Source organism: Ahaetulla prasina, chromosome 1 (assembly GCF_028640845.1).
Source record: "Ahaetulla prasina isolate Xishuangbanna chromosome 1, ASM2864084v1, whole genome shotgun sequence".
Taxonomy (NCBI): domain Eukaryota; kingdom Metazoa; phylum Chordata; class Lepidosauria; order Squamata; family Colubridae; genus Ahaetulla; species Ahaetulla prasina.
In genome coordinates this window covers 257,638,062-257,661,633 of record NC_080539.1, presented here as the reverse complement: position 1 = coordinate 257,661,633, position 23,572 = coordinate 257,638,062, and the positions used below count along the sequence as shown (strand labels likewise).

Below are 23,572 nucleotides of genomic sequence, written 5' to 3'. Positions count from 1 at the left end.
CTTATTTAATTGTGCAGGACTGAGCTAGATTTTAAATTTATGGGTTTTAATTGGGTTTTATTTGTATATTTTAATTAACGGGCTTTAAAATAAGTTTTTTAATTGTTTTTACTCTGTATTTATGTGTTTTTAAGCGCCTGTGAACCGCCCTGAGTCCTTCGGGAGATAGGGCGGTATATAAATATGATTAAATAAATAAATAAATAAATAAATAAACAAAGCTGCTCATGTAAAGAAAGCAAATATTGGAATAATTCCATTTTTTTAAAAAAAAGACCTTTTTCACTGGCATGCTAAGAAAAGAAAGCAAGCTTATTTTTAAAAGAAAAAAATGTATACCATCAGACCCTCATTTGTGTCTTGCCAATACACAAAGCACTGTGATTCTAAAAAAAGTGCTGTGGAAATGATCTGCCCATCATTGCTTCCTTCCTCTTCATTTCAGACATTATTACCAGGTTTTACATCCACCATTGTAATGATTGGTTGAAACTTATGGTACCACAGTCTTCAGCTCTGGCTGTGACCCACCCACTTTTCCATTTCCAGTTAAAAAAACTGACCAGGAAATGACAGTCTTCTCACTCTCTCACTCTCGCTCCCTTCAGATAAGTTTTACCAGGGAAGGTTTGATGTTTTTTTTTTCTCTGATGGGATCCGAGCTGCAGTATCAACAATAGGATTAAAGCCCTTTCTTGGCACCACACCAATTAAAGGACTAATATTGCCCAATATGTACAACAGCAGGTCAGCATGCCCTGAGCTGCCCTTTCTGGGCTTTGGTACATATCTAGAGAAATCTACTCTATGGTACAGTAGGATGTTGGCAGCTTAGAGAGAGTACAAATGCAACTGTCAGCTTTGGAAGCCATATTAACTTTGGAAGCTTCCACGCTGCTACCTTCTTGTGCTTGGGAAAGTAGGAGGGGGGATTTGATAGAGGGTTTTGTTAGACATAACAGCATTCTTCTTTTTGGTCAAGGTCATGGTGCTCCTGCATCTGGAGGAGGAGTGGTTGCAGTGGTGTCAAGTTGGGACAGATGGTGATTGGGCCATGGGATGGACTGATGGGTGCCTCTGGATATGGGGCTGGATATGGGGTTTTGGTTTATTGAGGGAAAACCCAGAACTCTCAGATTTGGGTTTCCCCAGATATGCCAGTATACCTATTCCAATAAATGAAGATTTTGAGATGAAGCTTGTCTCAGAGTTTTTAATTGGAGTTGGGTTGTTTTGGAATGCTGTCAGCAACAATGAAACTCTCAAACATTAAAAAAAAATTATTCTGGCCCATATATTCATGGACTCAATACTACTTCATAAAGCATGGAATATTTTTTGTGTAGCCCACCTTTCAGTTCATTTCTATCATTCACTTGTAGAAAGAATTGCCCAGGAAGTAATGATGAAGGAGACAATTTATTGCAAATATAAGAGAGTTTGATAGTGGTGGAGGTGTTGTGAATACAGTGGTCAGAAAAAAAGTGTTATTCAGAATATATTCTTGATGATAACTAAAGTTTCCTGTCGTCAGTAAGCTAATTGTTGCAGGAAGATACATTTGTTTTACTCATTGTCAAAGGCACTGGATGGCTATCAGCCTTGACATAAAATAACAATGCCTCATGTATGTATGTATGTATCTATGTATGTATGCCTATATTTGGATCTACATAAAAATAATGAAATCATGTTATTGATTCATGATGCTTGTGATAAAACTGACTCATTTGATCAGTTGTTATGCAGGTGTTTTATCTGTCTGAAGTTCTTTTGTTTGAGAATAGACACTTTATACAACATACAATAATCCAGGAAAACAGGTTTCTATAGCAGCATCTAGCGGCCGAAAGCAAACAGTGTAACTTAGGGATTTAATTGTCTTGGCTTCCATTCAGATTCCTTTCAGGAACTGCCAAAATGAATGCAAATGATTTCAAATCAAAAGGAGAAGCCATTGGAACCAATGTGCTGGCTGGAAACTAGTGCTTAAGACTAGATGCTTAAAATGATTAAACCAAGACAGAATTTAAATTAAATGAGGCATAGCAGGGAGGGAGAACCAGATTGTTTTTGGTGGGTTTTTTGGGTAATTTTAAAACTTGAACTTAGGTGAAGGTTATAGGAGAAACTGTTTGGACAACCATGTGAATCATTTGGGGACAATGCCAATTTATAATAGGAAAAAATAGTATGCTTCTTAAATGAAACTAATAAAATGGAAATCTTTAACCACCACAACCATGTTTATTCAACTGACTCAACAAGAGATAATAAAATATGCTCCAGATTTAAGAGTTGGATGGATTCCTTCAGTTTCGTTTTTCCCCAGGTTTATGGTTAGATTCCTTTAATAAAAAGGAGAGATCTTCTGAAACGAAAACCAAAAGCTTGTCTTGCTGATCATTTTGCGCGGACCCACAGCCGTATTATTTTTGCCTTGTTCTGTTTTGGTTTTGCAGGATCCTTTCACAGCATTCCATTTGGACAAGAATCTAGTGAGAACATACTTGAAGCCTTTATTCATTGGGGAGCTTGCAGCAGATCAGCCCAGTTTTGAACCCAACAAAAATGTAAGCTTTTCTGGGAACTGCCTTGAGCAAGAGATCTTTGCTAATGCTATGAGGAAACTGCGGGGAAAAAATTGGGAACAAGGTCAAAGATACCTTCCTTTGGTGGCCTGCCCAAAAAAGGGAAATACAGAAATATACTGTAAGGAGAAGTGGGATATGTTAAGAGGCAGTTTTCAGGTGAGAACAGATTGTGTAGTACCAGAACAAAACAAAAATGATCAGTTAGAGTCTCAAAAGGGGGACAAGATCTAGGAGATGTTTGGAGTGAAAAATATTAAATGTCTAAGATGTAAAATGTTACATATATTCATGTGCTGACTTTCAGAGCAAAGAAATTTAACTTGGAATGATATCTCAGTAGGAATGGGCTTTCTAAAAAGTGTACGTAGATGAACATACAGATAGCCACAGACTCTGCATTACAGTCTTTTGTTATGAAACTGGAATAGGGGTGGCATCACTCTAAGCTATATCGAGTAGCACCAGGACAAAAGCAAAATTTGTCTTTAATTTTATTAACGTAAAAGTCAATTCAATTGCTTGCCAAACATATATTGAATATTTTCCCTTTGTATGGCTTTTATTGTTATATTTTGGTCATAATTTTTGGAAGACTTTAAAGGCTTCAGAGTACTATTGTGGTCTTTAGAGGTGCCCACAGCCAAAGGTGTTAGGTTGTCCAGTTCTGAATAAAAAGTTGCCTTCAGAACAAAGGAAGTATCACATAATGGTTTTTCACAGAAAGAACTTGTGGAGGACTTCCGTGAGCTCCGTGCCACTGTTGAAAAGTTGGGACTACTGAACTCCAATCATCTCTTCTTCCTCCTGTCCCTTCTACACATCTTGCTGCTGGATGTATCAGCCTGGTTCAATATGTGGTATTTTGGAACATCCTTGGTGCCATTCCTCATCACCGCTTTGCTACTTGGGACTGTCCAGGTAATTGGTTATCAGATGAAACAGAGCCAGGCTTGAAGCTTCAAAAAACCCCTGAAGAGCTGTGGTAACTTTTGACCTCTGTCAGGAGAGGTATCTATTTGCATTATCCTTAATCTCTAATTCAGCTTCTTGCTCGAGATAAACGAATATGGTAATCATAGCTCTTTTCATTTGATCATCCTTGGCTTCCCATTTTGGACAATTGTGCCCATTATCCTATGCTTGTCTATGCAAAGAAAGCTCCCTCCAAGTATGTTAGTATTTTTTTTTCCTTTGGAATCTACATTTTCATGAAACTTGATTTAACTCAGGGCTGGCAAACTCCCGGCCTGCGAACCAGATGCGTCATGTGCTGGCTACGCCCACAGCAGTTTAGCGAAAAGGTCCCGATACATCACATGACGCAATGGTGACGATGTGAATTTGACACCTCTGATTTAACTCCTCAGATCTAAGTCCATCTGCCTGTTAAATTTGTTTATTGTTTTACTCAGATCTCTTCTCTTTCTCTCCTCCCCCCTCAACCTTCTCTCTGTGTAATCTTCTGGGAGCAAAGACTTCACAGGTTACATGGTAAAGTATTGTGTGCGGTCATGGCATTGTGGTCATGCTAGCTATGACAATGTTTTCCAGGCCCAAGCCGGTTGGCTGCAGCATGATTTTGGACATCTTTCTGTCTTTGGCAAGTCTAAATGGAACCATTGGATTCACAAGTTTGTGATTGGACATTTGAAGGTGAGTTTCATGAAAATGGGCTTTGCTCTTAGCCATGTGATGGCATTGAGGCTCAAGAACGATTGGGCCCCTTGCACTCAGATTTTGCTGTGCCTAGTCAGGAAATAAATATCTGAAGAGGCCTCTTGCATTTGCCTTGTTTTGCAGGGAGCACCAGCCAGCTGGTGGAATCACTGGCATTTCCAGCATCATGCAAAGCCTAACTGCTTTCGCAAGGATCCTGATCTCAACATGCATCCTTTGTTATTTGCCCTGGGAAAGATACTCTCTGTAGAGGTGAGGCTTGTGAAGATTTGGGGAATGTTGTGTGAAGAGGGAAATTTTGCATGCATCCTGAAGCATCAATCCTTGAATGGAGCCCCCACATACTTTTAAATCTTCAGAAATTGTTACCACTGTGTATTTTTGAATCTAACGGAATGGGGAAATTATCAATTACATCATTGGGATAGTTGTCAGGGTTCCAAGGAACACCCCCAACAAAATAAAGCTCTGAGGTTGAGGTTCCTCAGAGTTCCAATTTATTAGAGATGTCATGTTGGCACAGCTGGGAAAACTCGAATCTGAAAGCTTCCAGGTTTTCCACACCCAATTGACAGTTCACAGCCCTGCCCCACACCCATAAGTTCATCATATTATCCAATCAACTCTTCACACTCAATTGGATACAATCTTCAGGCAGTCTCCATCAGATGCAGGATGTCCTTGAATACAGAATATTGTTATGACTAATTTTCTACTGCTCCAACAACAACCCCCTCCCAACTTCCCCAGCTAAAATATGTGGCAGTTAAGAAGCAAAAAACAAAAATGTCTTCCAAAACTGACAATAGTGACATGAATTAGAAAGGAAAATGAAATCTTCAAAAACTCAGTTTTGTCCTGGGCCTCTTTACATGAGTTCATGGTTAAATGATGTTGAGGCTTATTTTGTCATTTAGATTGATTCAGAAATTTTCGTACAATTTCAAATAAAAAAGCACAGTTATCTAGATTTATGTGAACACTGGCCTTTTTTGTATATATTTGACATAAAAACATAGTGGATAAGATTAAGTATACTAATTGATATTGGCCAAAACTACAGCTTTAAAACAATAAAAAGACTAACAGTGTGTGTTGACTTCAAATGTTTTTTAAATGGCTAGGTTTTAAATCTCATGGAAGTAAGGCTAGCTGACTTTAAATAAATGAAAATATTGAGAAATCTGAGTGGCAAACGGGATGATTTTTTTTTGCTTCAGGTCAAAGTTCGGTAGAAAAATAGAACACCACAGAGGTGAAGGTACTTTCTAGATTACTTCATAAAGAGTCAGACGTATGACTGTTTGTACTTTGAGCTTAAGTTATGGGTTTATTTTCAGAGCCATGAGTTTTTATGTGCACAGAGAGCAATTTTGAAATGAAAGTTGTAGAGGTACATACACAGGACCTTTTGGAATGCAATGGCTCACTTCACTCCCAGGAGGAAAGCTTCTTTTCTTTCAGGGACAAAGAAAGAAGGGCTTGTGGAAGGAGGATACCATTTCAAAGAAATGTTCCCAGAAAGGGGACCTAATTCTTAGACAGATGCATCTGTATCTTCTCATATTGAGAATAATCGTCTGGGGGAGTAAATCCTGCCTCCCTGACCTTCTAGAATTTTTTTGAGAATGTCAGCATGATATTAACCTGGATTTGCAAAAAGCCCTTTAAGAAAATTTCTCATCAGAGAGTCTTTTTTTAAAAAATTTGCATTTATATCCCGCCCTTCTCCGAAGACTCAGGGCGGCTTACACTATGTTAGCAATAGTCTTCATTCTATTGTATATTTATATACAAAGTCAACTTATTGCCCCCAACAATCTGGGTCCTCATTTTACCTACCTTATAAAGGATGGAAGGCTGAGTCAACCTTGGGCCTGGTGGGACTAGAACCTGCAGTAATTGCAAGCAGCTGTGTTAATAACAGACTGTCTTAGCAGCCTGAGCCACAGAGGCCCCCTTGAGGCAAATCTAGCAGCTATAGATAAGAGGACTTTTCTTTTGCTGGATTGATCATTGGTTAAAAATCAGAAAGTAGTGAGATGGCCAAGGCTGCACATTATTCTAAATTGTACAGGGTAATAAAAACCAAAAGTGTTGGGGCAGTAGTGAAATGTAAAATTTGTTAATAACGGTTCTGTGGGCATGGCTTGATGGTGGTGGTAATGTGACTGGGTGGGCATGGCTAACTTTTTTTTTCTTTTAAAAGCATTTTTTCTACAACCTCTTCGGCTGAAGAGGTTGTTAAAAAATGCTTTTAAAGGTCTCTGACTATTCCAGCTGAGCCGCGCGATCATCAGAGGCTTTTTTTTTTACTTTTAAAAGCATTTTTTCAGCCAAAGAAAAAATGCTTTTAAAAGTAAAAAAAAAAAACCTCTGATGATCGCGCAACTCAGCCGGGCATGTGGGGAGGGAGGGATTTTTGCTACCGGTTCTCCAAACCACCCATCATCACTATCGGATCAGGCGATCCGGTCTGAGCTGGGAGCATTTCACCCCTGTGTTGGGGACACCTTATCTTAGAAAAAGGCAACTGAAAAGGAACATGCCTGAACATATAAAATCATGTGTAATGTGGAGAGAATGTAGACAGAGAGAAATGTTCTTCTTCTCTGAAAAAATAAGACCAGCAGTCATTCTGTAATGTTGTTTGAAAGGAAGCTTAAAACAGACAAAAGAAGCACTTCCTTGAACAATTCATAATTAACTTGTAGAGTTTCTATCACAAGGCTGCATAATGGCAGCTGACTGTTCTGACCTAGACTTCCTTAGAAAGTAAACAGCACAATTTTCATCCCAGCAAACCTCTTTAATTCAAACAGCTGTAAATTATTGTCATTCCCAGTCTGAAAGGCTTCTCAAACAGTCTTATCAGGAGAGTGTTTACAAAGACTCACCTTATCTCCCTTGGAATGCTGCCGGAAAACTAATTGGCAAATGCAGGGCAAGGCCAAACTTTTTCGCTTCTCTTTTATGTCTTATGGGAGGGGCCAATCATCTCCAAGCCTTACTCCCAAGTTGACCCTGTTTTCTTAATTGTTCCTGTCTTCTGGCAGTTCTGCACATGTGCACACTGGGAACAGGCTCACACTGTTCTTCTGCCCCGCTAATGTCAGTCTCGGAGACTCCGGAGGCACCAAAGAACTACTAGATGGCCTTGGCCCCCTCTCTGCCTCTGTTAGAGCCCTCATCCGAACCTTACCCAGATTCCAGGACTGGCCTACGTTCCTCCCCAACTTCCTTATTTTCTGACTTTGCTGCCAGTTCTGCTGGCTGCTGGCAGGCCACAACACTAACAGCCTTGATTTAAAAGGGAATTGATTACATTCATGGAAGACTAGTCTGTTAGTATTGAAGATCGAATTTATTGAAGAGTGAATGTGAGGACCCAGATTGTTGGAGGCAATATGCTGACTCTGTAAACTGCTTAGAGAGGGCTGTAAAAGCACTATGAAGCGGTGTCTAGGTGCTTTTGCTATCACTCAGTTGTGGGGTGGGGGCATACCAGGTGCAGTGACCAGCTCCATGTGCTGCTTGGAGGCACCTCAGAAAAATCTGCTTGGCCGGAAACAAACTGCTGGAGTAAGATGAACCACTTAAGGACTATTCTTAAGTTTTCACTGTATGTGTTTATCCCCAAGTAAGTATGAATAGATTTGTTACTACACTTTTTAATGTGTTGTCTTGAATGAATTATTCATAATTTCCTTGACGACAGCTACAGTAGCAGTTGCAGCAGCAACAAAAACCTATTAAAGGATTCCAGTTCTTTTAGTGGCTAGATTATGGATGAAAGAAATCATACAAAGTCACACACAGTACCTCCTTTTAGGCTCATACTGCTTTGATTACTTAGGTATGCAAGAGTAGTTTGAACTCTTTCTTTGTCTTGGGGATTCCTTTCATCCATTAATTTTTTTTTGCTAGCCAGATTTCATAGAAGAACCTCATTGGTTGTTAGCTGTCACCTTATTTGCCAGGATAAGCCTTATTAGAAATAAAGCAAAGTTGAAGATTATGGTGTGTTTCCCTTTTCTTCAAATGGTGAAAAATACCAGGACAGTTTACTGGTTTTAGTTTCTTTTGGGTGGAAAACATTTGGAGACTAATGACATCTTTGCAGTGCTCTTTATGGAAATATAAAGGCAAGGAGGAAGAGAAGAGAAGAGAAAAGAAGAGAAGACAAGAGAAGAGAAGAGAAGAGAAGAGGGACTTAAACATGATAGAAAACAATTTTCCCCCTTAGTTTCCTGTTTCACTCATCATGTGGTTTTAACTGTTTCCACCTAGAACCATAAACCATTCTCATTTCCTTCCAAGCTGACGATTGCTCTCCTTTCTTTTTTTCTTTTGTGTATATTCTTCCATCTTCTACATATCACCTATTGGGAGCCACATATATATTTAGTAATCATGAGCTCCCAAGGCAATAGGGGAAGTTGCCAATGCAATTCTTTTGCATGCTGCCTTCCTGTGAGACAGCTTGCTAATCTGGTTGCTCCTTCCTTTTCCTGGGAGTGTGGCTTTGTCATACAGGCTGAGTGCAGATACACAGGATCCAGCTCCTCTTGTATACCAAGAGATTACAGCTTCTTGTATTCTCTACCTACCTCTACTCTTCAGCCAGTGGTGTACTATGTATTAGCAACTGCTAAACCATATTGCATCTGGGTTTTTAAAACTGATGGATTTACTGAAGAAACTGCAATTGCTTTTATAGTGGGTTTGAATCTCATTTGTGTTGTGTTGATGTACTGTATATGTACAATCTTTTATAGGTCAGGGCTGCTGCTAAGATATCCTTAACCTTGGCTGAAATAATCTTGGCACGGATGGTAGAGAGTCATTGATGGACTTATTTTTGCCAGGTCAAGTTTGTGCATTTATCTGGTATGATTTGTTGAACGTTGACTTGCTATGAACCTTTCTCCCCATTCACAGCTTGGCATAAAGAAAAAGAAGTTCATGCCATACAACCACCAGCACAAATATTTCTTTCTCCGTGAGTATCATTTTCTTTCTGAGATATTCATATTCTTATTAAGGGCACATAGGATACTAAAGAAACCAGATATTTTTGGGTGTGGTGTGGTTTTGCTGCCATTGGTTGGAAGGAAGAATGAAATCCTATTTATCTGGGAAATATGGGGATAACCTTTTCCAGTAAAAAAAAATGTCATCTAGTTATATTCCTGTCAAGTATCATTAGGAAACCTTTTTTGCAGCCTGTGTACAATATTATTATAGCTGTTTCATGTCACCCTATTATAATCTCAACTGTCTCTACCCATCAAATTATTTTTAATACTCTATGGCAAACAGTACCATACCTGACAAATGAAGCTTTGTATCTCAGAGTTAACACAGACCTGGTTCACCTGGCTCAATACTATCTATATCCCCTTTTAATAATTGAAAATATGGTAGATGCAGATGCATATGATGATGGAACTGAGCCATAGTGAACCAAATGGAATTTCCATGGTTACAGGAGCTTGGTGGCACAGTGGTTAGAATGCAGTATTGCAAGCTAACTCTGCCCGCAGCCAGGAGTTTGATCCTGAGGGGCTCAATGTTGTTTCAGCCTTCTATCCTTTTGAGGTTGGTAAAATGAGAACCTAGATTGTTGTGGCAATATAATGACATTTGCAAACCACTTAGAGAGTGCTGTAAAGCACTATGGAGTGTTAAATAAATCTAAGTGCTATTGCTACAGACATCTTACTTATTGTGGGGAAAATATTAGCATTATTTTACGTCTGTTGGGCATGTGAGACTCTGAGGTTTGATCCATTAAAACAGTTCTTAGGTCTTCCTGATAGAGCCAATGAGTGAGTGCGTAATTCTCCTCTGGCTTGCAAGAAAGAGACCATTACATCGGAATCTTAACAAAGTCCCCCTCCTCTTATTCAGTAGGTAGGGAATAGAGAAAATTATATCATTGAATATCTATACAGGAGAATATTTATAGCTCAGCACTGCTGATGTTACCTAGTTTGAATAATGAAATGTCTGCAAGAAAACAACAAAGCTTAGAAAGCACAAAGGACCCCTCCCTTTAACCTTGAGCTACAAGTATTCTACTTTGCTTTGAGCTGATTTTACTTAGACATGTAACTTTGCATTCTTCCTTAGTTGGTCCACCAGCTTTGGTGCCTTTCTACCTGCAGTGGTATGTTTTCTACTTCGTTGTTCAGCGCAAAAATTGGGTGGTAAGTAGTATTTCCACTATGGTCCCAAAAGGAGGTTGCATTTCTATAGTAGCAAAATAAAGGGAGCCACAGCAAAAATGTAGGTGCGTTTTTAGGATTCTGCAGATGCATTTTGATATGGGATTACACCATACTATTTGACAGAATATTTCTCTGTTTTTTTTGTGGCAGGATTTGGCTTGGATGGTGACCTTCTATCTTCGGTTCTTCATAACATACTCATTTCTACTAGATCTCAAGAGCCTCTTGGGTCTCTTTCTCCTGCTCAGGTGAGTTCCATTTGATCCCACACTTTTCCTGATTTCTTTGGGTTGCCATGTAATGTCCTTGTAGGCAAAGCTTTCTGCCTTATGCAGCCATGTGTATTGGCTTTCAAGGTCTGCAATTCCCAAGACAGTCTAAGCGTTGATTCTCACGCAGTTGGGAGGACACCAATTGGGGCAAATTGAACAAATACATACATCAATATTCAGAGCCAAAACCAGAATTTTGCTTTCTCTCTTGCTTGAGTACTCTGATTCAGACCAGGAATGCAATACCTCAGCCTTCCCTGAGGGGATGTTGCGGGATGGAGCATGTTCATGTACAATGCTTTTTTGCATCTGTAGTCTTCTCAGAGTTGCTTTTCAGCAGATGGCAACATCTAGTCAACCTTAGTTGATCTTGGAATGGCCAAGATTCCGAGCAGCTTTGGCCATGGTTATAGTACTTGGATTGGAGACTTCTCTGGAAGTTTCAGAATTGTTGGTTAGACCGGGAAGTTTTAAAATCTTTCTGGAAGAAGAGAATGTCAAATCCCTTTTATCAAATCACCAAAATGTGGCATGTATACACTCATATAGAGTTGAACTCAACAAGAATATGTCTTCTCCTTTCTTTTTCTTTTAATCAGAGTTACGGTCAGGGTTTTCTCTTCACACTTTCCTAGCCATTATAGTGACATTTTCTCAGTGGAGAACAAATGCTAAATAGGCTACACCCCAAGTCTACTTTTACCATGAAGGTTGATGGATTATGTGCCCTCAAGTGGTTTTTGATTCTTGTGACGACATAGATTTTCTCCATGAGAATAGTTTACAGGGAAATCTACAACTCCAAAACTGGAATTCTTTCTCTCCTATCAAAAAAAGAACCAATTTGGTGTGATGATTAAGGTGCTGAGCTAGAGATTGTGAGTTCCAGGTCCCCCTTAGGCATGAAAGCCAGCTGGGTGACTTTGGACCAATCACTTTCTCTCAGCCCAACTCACCTTTCAGGGTTGATATTGTAGGAAAAATAAGAGGAGAAACATCACATTCACCATTTTGAGTTGTACAAAATAAAGATGGGAAATTATTGTTAGGGTTATTGCTAGTTGTTAACAATCAACATTATTGTTATAATTATTATTAATAATAGTAGAAGTTCTTAATATGCCACTTTTACTCTGAATAATAATGATCATGAATTCTTCAGTAGCTCATTTTTTTCCTAGAAAAATATATATATATCATATTTGGCTTTTGTTTAATTTTCTTCTAGTTGCATTTTCCCCTAATTCTGCTCTTCTTCTGGTGTTTCTTTGCTACTTCCAAACTGCTTGATTTGTACTTTTGTGTAGGTTACAAAAATTGTAATCTACTTTTATTTTTGCTGCATAGAATCATAGAAAGTCACTGGTTTGTCTGGGTGACACAAATGAACCACATCCCAATGGCCATTGATTATGATAAGAACATGGACTGGCTTTCAATGCAGGTGAGCTGCCCATCTTCCCCAACCCTTATTTCAGGTGACATATCTTATTCATATATAAATGTGATATAATAGATGGAGTGGAAGAAGGCAAAAATGAAATTCTCCTTCTGAGGAAGAAGACTGGTGTGAGGCAAGAACTGTCTGATCTCAAGCTTTGATAGTTTTTAGATATGAGGTATGATGAAATAGATTTTGCCCCTTAAAATCCTCCTCCTCCAAATATTTGGACATGCAGATCAAGATGTTCCCTGGGATTAAAACATTGGACAAGACTAGTTAGGTAGCTGCAGATATCCTTGAAGGTTTTTTGGGGTTGAGGTCTGGTTGAGATTTCCTGCTATTCTCTTATAGAGGCTGTATTAAGAAATACGATTTACCATTTAAGGAATAAGCTGTATGTTTGGATTTGTTTTTTGTTTGTTTGTTTGTTTTTTTGCCAGGGATAAGATGATCAGAGTCATTGCAGACATAACCTGGAAGTCATATTGGTTTTCTGCAGTTCAGATTGCAAATGAGAAAGCATATTTGTTTTGTAATAGTTTTGATAGCATCCATGGGTGTAAATTGTTCAGCTTGTCTTTTCCTTGTGGGAGCAATTGATGGCCAAATTAAGAGTCTATTATAAGCAGAATATTTATAAAGTGAACCATGCTATTACACCTTGTTTGCAGGTCAGTGAGTTCTAAGAATTTCTAAGTTCAAAGTACAAAATTCTCTTCTTGTTTAGAGTACAGATTGAGAGAGCTGCAGGAAATGTCCAGCTAGAAACAAAATCAATATATTCTTAGAGCTTATTCCTCTCTTTCTTCCCTTTTCAGCTTCAGGCAACATGCAACGTAAACCAGTCCCTATTCAACGACTGGTTTACAGGTCACCTCAACTTCCAAATTGAGCATCAGTAAGTACATTTGTCTTAGGGGAAATGGAAATTTGGGGAGAAGGTGACACAGTCTCAAATAACCCAGACCCTAGAAAATAAAGGGGATATTGCTTGATAATTGTGTTTGCTACATCTTTCACTGTTGTTCTCACCATATTTGTCTTCTGAAGTTTCACATATTAGCTTTTCTGAAGTTTCACATAGGATCCCAAATGAAGAGGAACATAAGTATTATACAGAATAAAAATCTTCAAACCCTATTATTCTGTGTTTTAATAATTCATCGGACTCAATCCAAGGACTATCTAGTTGACGTTCACATCTTTCATTGTTGCTTTACCTAGAACAACTTGCCTCTACCCTCTTTCTTGAAAACTTAACGTGAATCCTCCTACTTTCTCCTACAAAGCCTGTTTTTTGTTCTTTAACCCTTAAGTCCCATCACCCTTTGCCTGCTTATTCTTCAAATATTCATCCTTATTTTTCCCTGAGGTAAAATCAAACTGCCACTCCCCCATCTTTCACTCTTCCTAATATCCCAGACCTAAAATCATAACCAGTTTACTCTCAACAAAACTGAATACTTCAGTGGGACAATACTTTCCTTCTGCCCTTCTCCTCTCTCACCAGGTAGGCCTTCTGTCAACACGATCTTTCCTCACATACAGCACCCTCTCCTGCTCTTCTCTTCAGTGTTTTGAAGTAGTATGAATGGCTGGTTTATAAAAATTGTATATGACTCAGTCAGTAGACATACAGACTTGCCAGGCTCCAACAGAGATGAACGTGGTTAGAAATCACATTTTTTTCTATTGCAGGAAACAGATGTTATGACAGATACTTAATTATTTCTCATTGAGAGGAAACAGTTCTGGACCTTTCTGCACTGTAGCAAGTTGTTCATGCAGATCAACTCTCATAATTTATAACCATTCAGATTTTGAATATTTCACACTGTCGTGCGATCCACCCTTTTTGGAGAGGAGACGGATTTCCTCTAACCCTCCTTGTGCCAATGATAGATGCTTGCTATGATCTCCTCATTCTAGGCTTTCCATTCAGATAGTTCAATATTTCAGCCATTGTACCCTGACAAGACCCATTACAATAATCTGTGGAGATGGTTAAGGGAAAAAAATGGCAAGACATAGCCGTAGAAGGAAAACTCAGTATGCAATCAATCTTAGATATATCTCTGCCTCTTTTGCTTAAGAACTCAATCAAGCTAGGCAAGAGATGCCAGAACTCTGCTTAGGTGCTTCTTCTAAACCTTTCTGTTCAGCTCCATTGGGAAGAGGTTGTTGGGCTTGAAAGTATGCTAATCTCATTGTTATAAGAAGGGGAGCTCTAGACTGCATGACATCTTACAGGTCTCTCTCTCTCTCTTTTCTTTCATGTAGCCTTTTTCCCACCATGCCTCGACATAATTACTGCAAGGTGACCCCCTTGGTGAAGTCCATTTGTGAGAAGCATGGCATCCAGTATCAATCTAAGCCTTTATTCACAGCCTTTGCAGATGTTGTATGGTAAGCATTGGCTGTTATAACAAAGTTGAACCTTTTTTGTCCCAAAGATGCTTTCCCAAAAAGCAACTGGACTTTCTTGTTTTTTTCCTTGAAAACGTTTCACTTCTCATCCAAGAAGTTTCTTCAGTTCTCAGCTTCTTCAGCTTCTTGGATGAGAAATGAAACGTTTTCAAAGAAAAAAAACAGAAAATGCAATTGGTTTTTGGAAAAGCACCTTTGTAACAACCATAACCTGGATGATAGAAAATCTCCATCGACATCAAACCTTTTTTTGACAAAGCAATTTCACTGATGAGAATGCATTTTTGGAAAGACTAAGGAAAATAACATTGACAGAAATATGTAAGAACTATTATCTAGACAAAGGAAGTTGAAACTCAATCTAGAGAAATGAAATAACATTCAGAATCAGCTCGGGCAGATGTCGCCTTGATTCATTTAACCATAAGGAAGAGGAAGAGGAAGAGGAAGAGGAGGAAGTAAATTGACTTATGAACATAATGTAGCCTACTCATCACAATCGCAAGTCATGACAGTCATAAAACAGGTTGGTCACAGATATAAATTGTCTTGTGTGACCTGGCATTTATGCAATTATGGTAAGATGTCTCTGTAACATGGGCACTGGAACAGCACATGTTCTATTGTTTCAGTGTGTCCAGAGTCACAGGAACATGGTCTCACTGGGTTAGGAAACTTCCTGTATCAGCCTTCAAGGAGAACTGAGGGGAGGCGGTTTAGATACGATAAGTGTTGTTTATTTATATTTATTTATTAACTTTGTTTGCCACTAATCTCACTATGAGGTGACTCTGGGTGGCTTACAATGTTAAAAAGAATCAAACAACACAGAAACAAATTATCAGCTATAACTAAAAGATGGGAGGGAGAGAGTAGGATGAGCAGGTGGTGGTGGAATGCATTACTAATCTATCAACCACCTATAGTGTGATGGTCCCCCATTGGCTAAGTATCCCCTGGGGAGGCAGAGTGTCTGTTTGTCGTAGCTAGATGCAATTAGTGCAACACATAGAAGAATTATTGCAGCATGGATAGCAAAATGTGGATCTGGCAATCAAGGATCTTTAGCAGAAGTGTCCTTTGGCTTGTCCAGTGAAAGAAAAGGTGAAGTGTGCTGTTTCTTTTGTGCTTCGGGTTCTCTTAATGCAGGAAAGTCCCCTCAGATTGGGAAGCAGATGAGAGCATACTTTCTATGAAGTATGAACTCCTGCTAATCTGGAGTTTATTTTGCTTACAAGACAGTTTCTTTTGGCATGACTTGAAGTTATCTGGATTCTTTGACTACTGCTGGTGTGGAACTCTCAAAGGAATCAGGGCAGGGGTGAAATGCTACCAGTTCGGACCAGTTCGGCTGAACCAGTAGAGATGGCGGTGGGAAGTAACCTGTTTTTTATCCTCTGTGCATGCGTGGCGCGTGCACTTCCGAACTGGTAGGGAAGGTAAGTAGATTTCACCCCTGAATCAGGGCCAGGGTCACTTTCACTGTTATTAGTTAGGAAGTGTGCTGACAGCTTTTTCTTGTATGAGTCAAACAAGAGACTCAAACGTGAGATGGTTTAGAAGGTAAGCAGTTTAATAGGGCAGATGTTGGTGCTGGACATCTATATTGCTACCAGCACTCTGTGTGTGTGTGTGTGTGTGTGTGTGTGTTAGAATTGTTGTTCTGATGTCTGCTAGTTTTTTTCTCAGGTTTCTCAAAATGTGTTCTGTATTTTTATAGATTTAACTTCCTCTCTTAAAGTGTGTTTTGGCTCTTCACTCTTGACACGGCTCATAGATTTACTGGCATACACCTGCCTGCAGATTTACTGCTGCATAAATATTTATGGCTCTTATGACAGAGTCAGGACCATTTGTTACTTTCCAGTAATGAGGTCACAGGCTACCTTATTCTTAAAGACTCTGATAGGTTGGATATGATGAGTCTGCCATAGGATGAAGTTCTAGGAGGAGTTGCTTTTTTATAACACAGCAGTAGTTAGCTGCTTCTAGATGCCCTGTTAACATTGTAGGACAGGTTGCCAAAATGCCCACGGGGCCAGCTTCTGCTGCCATTTTAACCCTCTGATTGTCATAGAGGATTTGCAAATCAAGGGCTTGTTGGAAGCTGTCTGCCTTGAATTGCAGTATGATTTAAATTTTGCACTATGAAGATTTCTGCAGACAAAAGACAGACCTCATGGAAAGGTTGAGTAATATGGTTGTGGGAAATGCATGTGACTTGTTCAGGAGGTTGTCTCCCTTACTTCCCTCTCTGGAGGGTACTTGGGCCGTAGCTTTGGAAGGCTGAGGAGGGATTCAGGAGATCCTAAAACTGTACATCCATTACTCATGTTTTGTGTTGTCTCTGCGGTGGGGAGATAGTCAACCTTCATCTGTTTGTCTCCTTATTGGAGGTATTGGACCCCAGTATCATTACTGGGGCTGGTCCAGGTTCTCCGGATGGCATTTTTAGGCTATAGGACTGAGTCAGAGGGATAAGGACAGTCACAGGTCAGGAGCTTGTTATAGGAGCTGCTAATTTGTCACCACCTTTGGTCCTCCAATTGTCTGTGAGGAAGTCTTAGAGTTCTGAGATGGCACTGGTAGGGGTAGCATATTGAAAGGAAATGAAGGTGTTCTAAGATACCCCGTGCATATTTGGCTGGTGAATGGCATGCAAATCGATGTAAGCACATGAAGAAATCTCATATGGTTCCCGCAAGTCACAAACAAATGTGTGAACTCAATCTACTGAAAAGTATAGCTTTATACTCTGGTTTCTCTTCAGATCGTATAAATCTTTCCCCTTGTACTATTGAAAATTATAGCCTCAAAATGTGATGAAAACACTGTTATGGCTTATTCACTGAATGGTTTATTTGCACATGCGAGCCTCTATTTCACTGTACAGATAGTCCTCGATTAATGATCCTTCATTTAGCAAATGTTCAAAACTCTGATTGTGCTGAACGAATACCGTAGTACTTAAACAGTCTTTGAAATTCTGAGCATTGCAGCAACTCCCACTACCCCCCGCCACCATCAGGTCATGTGATTGTCATTTGGGCATTTGGCAACCAGTCCACATTTATAACAGTTGCAGCATCTGACAGTCATGTGATCATTCCTAGGAGGGAAGGTTGCGAGTTGCTTCTGTTGCTTTTTTCTGTTGCTTTTTTTTCCTGAGGAACCTGCTACAGAGAGTGAGATCTCAGGGATCTTATACTTTATAGCACGCAACTGCCTACAGTGTTCCCTGCCCAAATTGTGTAGCAACCCCCTTCACCCGGCTGTGCTTGCATGGTGTCACAGCATCCTTCCCCCACCCAGCCACACTTGCTTGCACAATGCTGTACTGTCCCCTCACTCACCCGGCTGCACTCCATAACACCCATCTGCTTGCCGGCCTGCTTGCAAGCTGCCTGAGACTTTGGATTTCCTACCAGTTTCCCCATTACTTCACTTGTTGGAAGCTGGCAGGAAATCGCAAGTTATAGTCACACGAGATCCTTGCTTAATGACCTGCAATCTTCACTTAATGAAGGCAGTGGGGACTGCCAGGATTGTCATGGCAAATGATGCAATTAGATAATGTTGTGCTTTACAACCATATTGTTTGGTGATAGAAATTCTGATCCCAATTGCTGTTGTAAGTTGAGGACTAGCTGTGTATCATTTCATGATGAGTTTATGTACATAAATAAGTCCGTGGCTCTCTCCAGCAGATAGTACTGCCTTAATCCCTGTAATTTAATTCTCTGCAGTCCATGTTCTTCCATCTTGGATGAATCCTTATATTTCTTATCTTACCATTCACATTTGTTCATTGTTTTAAACCCCACATTTACTTGCTCCACTGTTAATGCTGCTTTCTTCTTCATAGTGCCTGAGCTGGCTTTACCTCTTTTCTACTCTTTCTTCTAGCTCTCTCAAGGAATCGGGGCAACTCTGGTTGGATGCCTATTTGCACAAGTAGAAGCCAAACACCATCCCTTGTGGGACAGTTTTTCCTATCCTCGTCACCTCTGCAATTGAAGAAAGCAAGTGCCTGGTTGAGTAGGGGAAGATTACCCTTGTGAACTGAATTCTGAAACCTGGTGTTGCTGTGCCAAACATTCTCATGTTTTCCTTTTTAACTTGTGCATCTACCATCTCTCCTTTCTGTCTGCTGACCTGAAAGTTTGTTCAAAAATGCATATTCTCCAGCCTTCAGCATCAGAAAGCAGCTTTCACTGCCACTTCACTAAACTTGGTATTTAGCAGAAAATAACAACAACACTACCTTAGTTGCCTATTCATTGTGGAGTACAAGAGCCTGTTTTGTGGAAGCAGTTGAAAGGAGAGAATCTGGAAAGAGAAATTCACGAGCTGGGAATAGAAACTCCTGGTAGGAGAGATTCAAACTGGGCCATAGCTTAGCACTGGAGAAGTTTGGAGAAGGAAGAAACAAAGGAAATTACAGGAGCTGAGAACCTTGATCGAAAGCAGCACATGAAGGAAATAAATCAATGATTTATTTTAATAGAAATCAGTCAGTTCCTGGATGTAATTCACAAGCACTAGAGAATAGTTAGGCAAGCTTAACTATGGGGAGGAAAAGAGGATCCCTGACATTCCTGGATGTACTTTACATAAAAAGATAAAGAACATAATATAATTATCCACATGCCTCTTCTATAAGGGTATAAGACAAGTTAGTGAAAGGAGACTAATGAATGTTGATGGCCATTATTGATTATTAGTGCAAATAAATGCTGTTAGTCTTTGGGCAAATCTGCTGTTACATTTTGGAGGTGCAAGAGAAGAATTAAAACAAATCTTTCGGTATTGCTTATTTATTATGGCCACTTTCTATGCCTGAATTCAACTTTGTTCTCCAGAAGGGCTAAACCTTTAAACTTTATGACTTCTTGACTTCAACTCCCAGAATTCCTGAGCCAGAATGGCTACCAACCACCCCCAAAGTTGTATGCTGCTCTTTGATTCTCATGCAAGTTGACAAAGCCAACCCTTCATGCTCTTCCTCAGAAAAATGGGGATCAATATCACCTCTAGGGGCAAAATGTTCCATAGGGTAGGGCAATGGCAGAGAAGGCTGTCGTCCTAGATCCCACCAATCATATTTCTTTAACTGAAGGGATCATAAAATACCCTCTCAGCATGATGAGATAATATGAGCTGAGGTAATTTGGGTAAAAGAGCTTCTCGAGTAACTGGTCCCATGCCATGAGTGGCTTTAAAGATAATAACCAACACCTTGAACTGAAAGCAAACTGACAACAAATTCCATTCACGCAGCAGAGGTGTTATAACACAGTCCTTGGGCCACCCAGAACAGCTTACATGCTAGCATTCTGCACCGCACCAGCTGCAGCTTCCAGATACTCTGTAAGGATAGCCCCATGTAGGGCACATTGTAGCATAAATTGATCCACACTACTAAATGATCCATACTACTAAATGATCCATACTACTAAATGAGCACTGAGGGAAATATTGTTTCGGTTGTTAAATGGATGGATTGTACTGGGTTTTATTGCAACACTTTATATGGGGATTACACAGATTACCCCTGTAGTACAGTTGTCAATTACTTCACTGCCTTGAAGCTAAACAAACATAATCATGTTAGGAATATTGTGTCCAGTTCTGGGTAATTCAATTTAAAAAGGACAATAAGAATTGAAGCAAGTGCAGAGAAGGGCTACCAAAGTAGGGAAGGATCAGGAAACCAAGCACTACGGGAAAATGTGTAAAAGGAATATCTATCTTCAGCCTGGAAAAAAGATAACTTACAGAAGATGTGATAGCTCTCCAAGTATTTGAAGGGCTGTCATACAGAAGAAGAGTGGACATGTCCTATTGCCCCAGAGACCAGGACCAGAACTGATAGGTTAAAATTACATGGAAGGAAGTTCATATATGCTGTCAAGAAGAATTTTTCCAGCTGTGTAGACTTAGTCAATAGAAAGCTTGTTATATGAAGTGGTGAGTTTTTCACCAGAAGTATTCAAATGAAGGATGAGATGTCAGATATCCTCAAGTGGATTCTGCATTAAGAATAGCTTCATACTTTGCTCTGCATTGGTTCCTGATATCCTCACTCAAACTGCCAGCAGAAATACTGATCGTGCAGCAGAAAGATTTGGGTGGAGGTCCCCAGATTCTCATGATGTATTCTTGCTTGTTTGACAGCTGAGTTCTGTGAATTCCTGTGACTTTGCATTGCTTTGATCTTGTGGTGTTACAGTTTCTGCTCTAAGTTACTTCAGCAATTTGTTCCGTGAATTTCAAAACAATTTTGAAATCTTTTCCAAAGTCATAGTTTAAATGTCTATCATATGTTTTACAAACTTGTTTGGAAATGCCATTTAATTGCTGCTTAGTTTGAGCAATCTGTCACTGCTGCAATATAAATATTTTTTATGTGCTAGCACTGCTGGTTGCCAGCAGGCAAGATAGTTAATTGGATGACTGCCACTGTCCAGAGATATGCAAACTCAGACAGATGTTTTAGAAGTGAGGAATCCCTTTTACCTATAGGATTTGTATAGTATTTGGGTGAATACTAGAGGAAAAAAACTGGCATTGCTATATGTGTGTACTACAGGCCATCCATTCAAGCAAGCAAAGGAAATAGATGAACTTTTTGCTAATCAGTTCAGTGTGCAGGAAATATGCCACTGCAGTAATGGGGGACTTTAATTACCTTGACATTGACTGGGAAACAAACTTTCTGGTGAGATCAAACAGACTTCTGACATGCCTAGCTAGCTGACAACTTCATCATCCAAAAGATGGAGGAGGGAGCTAGAGGATCAGCTGCATTGGATTTGATTCTTACTAACAGTGATGAAATGGTTGAGGGAGTGGAAGTTATGAGAACTTTGTGGAAGAGTGAACATATCATACTTGAATTAACCATAATGCAGGCACAGGTGACCAAACCAAGTTAGACTTCAACAAACTAAGAGAGAAAATAGGGAAGAATCCATGGATAGAAATCCTAGGGGAAAAATAGTCCAGGATTCTTGAGATACAATAAAAATGAGATAATAAAGGCCCAAGCAAAAACAATACCACAGAGACAAAAACCCCAAGAGATTCCAGATGAAACCAGCATGGCTATATGAAGAGCTTTCTGAAAAACTGAGGGACAAAAAGGACAAGTATAAAAAATGGAAAGAGGGACGCATAACTAGAACAGAATATTAGCAAATAATCCGAATCTGCAAGGAATAAGCGAAGACTTGCAACAAATGCTAAAAAAATAACCAAAAAAAAGTTTCTTTCACTATGTAAGGAACAAGAAGAAAGTCAGGGAAATAATCAGTCCACTAATCAGAGAAGACGGCAAGAAGGAGTAGAAAGAAAACAGAACTGCTGAGTTCCTTCTCTCTAGCTGTCTTTATGCAAAAAGAAAAATAGTACAACCTATCAAAACCAGCACCGTGGAAGACAGAACAGAACTGTAGATCAAAATAAGCAAGGAATTGATAAGAGATATCCATCCACTTTGGACAAGTTGAGATCTCAGGGTATATATCGGGGTACTGAAGGAGCTGGCAGTTGTGACCTTGGAACCAATGAATAGCAATAGCAATAGTTCTTAAACTTACATTCCACTCCGTAGTGCTTTACAACATTCTCTGAATGGTTTACAAAGGTCAGCATATTGTCTCCAACAATCTGGGCCCTCATTTTACCAACCTCAGAAGGATGGAAAACTGAGTCTATCTTGAGCAGGTCAGGATTTAACTCTTGGCTATGGGCAGAATTAGCTTGCAATATGGCATTCTAACTATTGCGACACCATGGCTTATGAAAGAAATGAATCTGAGGGGATTGAAGGTGCCTCATCAAATCAAGGTAGGGGGAATTACTAACACTTTGGAAGATAGTCTTAAGATTCAGAAGGATCTTGACATCTTGAGCATTGGGCCTTATTCAACAAATCCAATTCAGTGGTGGGAAAAGTAAGGTCCTGCACTTAGGCAGGAAAAACCAAACACACAGGTACAGAATAGGCAGTACCTGGCTCAACAGTAGTACCTGTGAGAGGGATCTAAGTGTCCTAGACTATTGTTTAAGTATAAGTCAGCAATGTGTTGCAGCTGCCAAAAAAACAACAACCCCTAATGGCTGCATCAACTATACATCAAGTTCATACTATACTACACTATATTACACTAGTGAGGCCATAGTTGGAATACCTCATGCAGTTCGGGGCACCACAATACAAAGAAGATGCTGAGACCCTAGAAAGAGTGCAGAGAAGAACAATAAAGATGAAGAGGATGTCTGGAAGCTAAATCATATGAATGAACAGCTAAGGGAACTATGCTTGTGTAGACTCTGCTGTTATGCTTTTAAAACCTGCCACTGCTTCGGGTAGAGTGGCTGAACTTCTTCAGAGGCTGAAGTCCTTTACAGGCTGTCAATGGATGCAGGATGCAGGTCTGGATTTTTGCTGGTTCTGATCTTCAATACAACCAAAATCACCTGCTCCAGGTCTGTTATCCCTAAAACTCCGCAGCTCTACCCCTCTCCCTGACCTCCTCCCCTTCAAGTCTAGTAGGACTATAACACTATGTTACCATTATAGCAGAAAACACACACAGCATTGTATTCCATCACTTGACAAGTTTGACTTGTTTGACAGGAACTATACATAGAACAGATCTGAAATATTTCTGAACTTTTTTTTAAAGAAGCTATGGCATTTTCTATTAAGCAAAATCAGCACTTTAATAAAGCCAACTCAGTATATATATATTTAATATTGCACATTAGGGTTTTTCTGAACTAATGTGCCCACAGAAATGTCTCAAATTGCTTCCTTAAAAGACAACTGGGGTTTCTTGGTTCTTTCCTTGAAAATGTTTCACTTCTCATTCAAGAAGCTTCGTCAGTTCTGACCAAATGGGGTGGAATAGAAGGATT

General features: G+C 39.6%; 2 protein-coding genes across 2 annotated transcripts in view; one reads left to right on the top strand and one right to left on the bottom strand.

Annotated features, from left to right (window-relative positions):
- Positions 1 to 19,450, top strand: part of LOC131184433 (acyl-CoA (8-3)-desaturase-like) — a 31,392-nt gene extending 11,942 nt beyond the window's left edge. Inside the window, exons 2-12 of the mRNA XM_058155678.1 lie at positions 2,463 to 2,573; positions 3,315 to 3,512; positions 4,146 to 4,247; positions 4,395 to 4,523; positions 9,213 to 9,273; positions 10,407 to 10,483; positions 10,655 to 10,752; positions 12,124 to 12,220; positions 13,039 to 13,118; positions 14,501 to 14,626; positions 18,554 to 19,450. Coding sequence (XP_058011661.1) covers positions 2,463 to 2,573; positions 3,315 to 3,512; positions 4,146 to 4,247; positions 4,395 to 4,523; positions 9,213 to 9,273; positions 10,407 to 10,483; positions 10,655 to 10,752; positions 12,124 to 12,220; positions 13,039 to 13,118; positions 14,501 to 14,626; positions 18,554 to 18,605 — 1,131 coding nt within the window. The 3' untranslated portion in view covers positions 18,606 to 19,450. The remainder of the gene's footprint in view (positions 1 to 2,462; positions 2,574 to 3,314; positions 3,513 to 4,145; positions 4,248 to 4,394; positions 4,524 to 9,212; positions 9,274 to 10,406; positions 10,484 to 10,654; positions 10,753 to 12,123; positions 12,221 to 13,038; positions 13,119 to 14,500; positions 14,627 to 18,553) is intronic.
- LOC131184396 (acyl-CoA 6-desaturase-like) overlaps positions 1 to 23,572 on the bottom strand; it is a 90,939-nt gene that overhangs the window by 59,700 nt on the left and 7,667 nt on the right. The gene's annotated exons all lie outside the window — the stretch shown is intronic.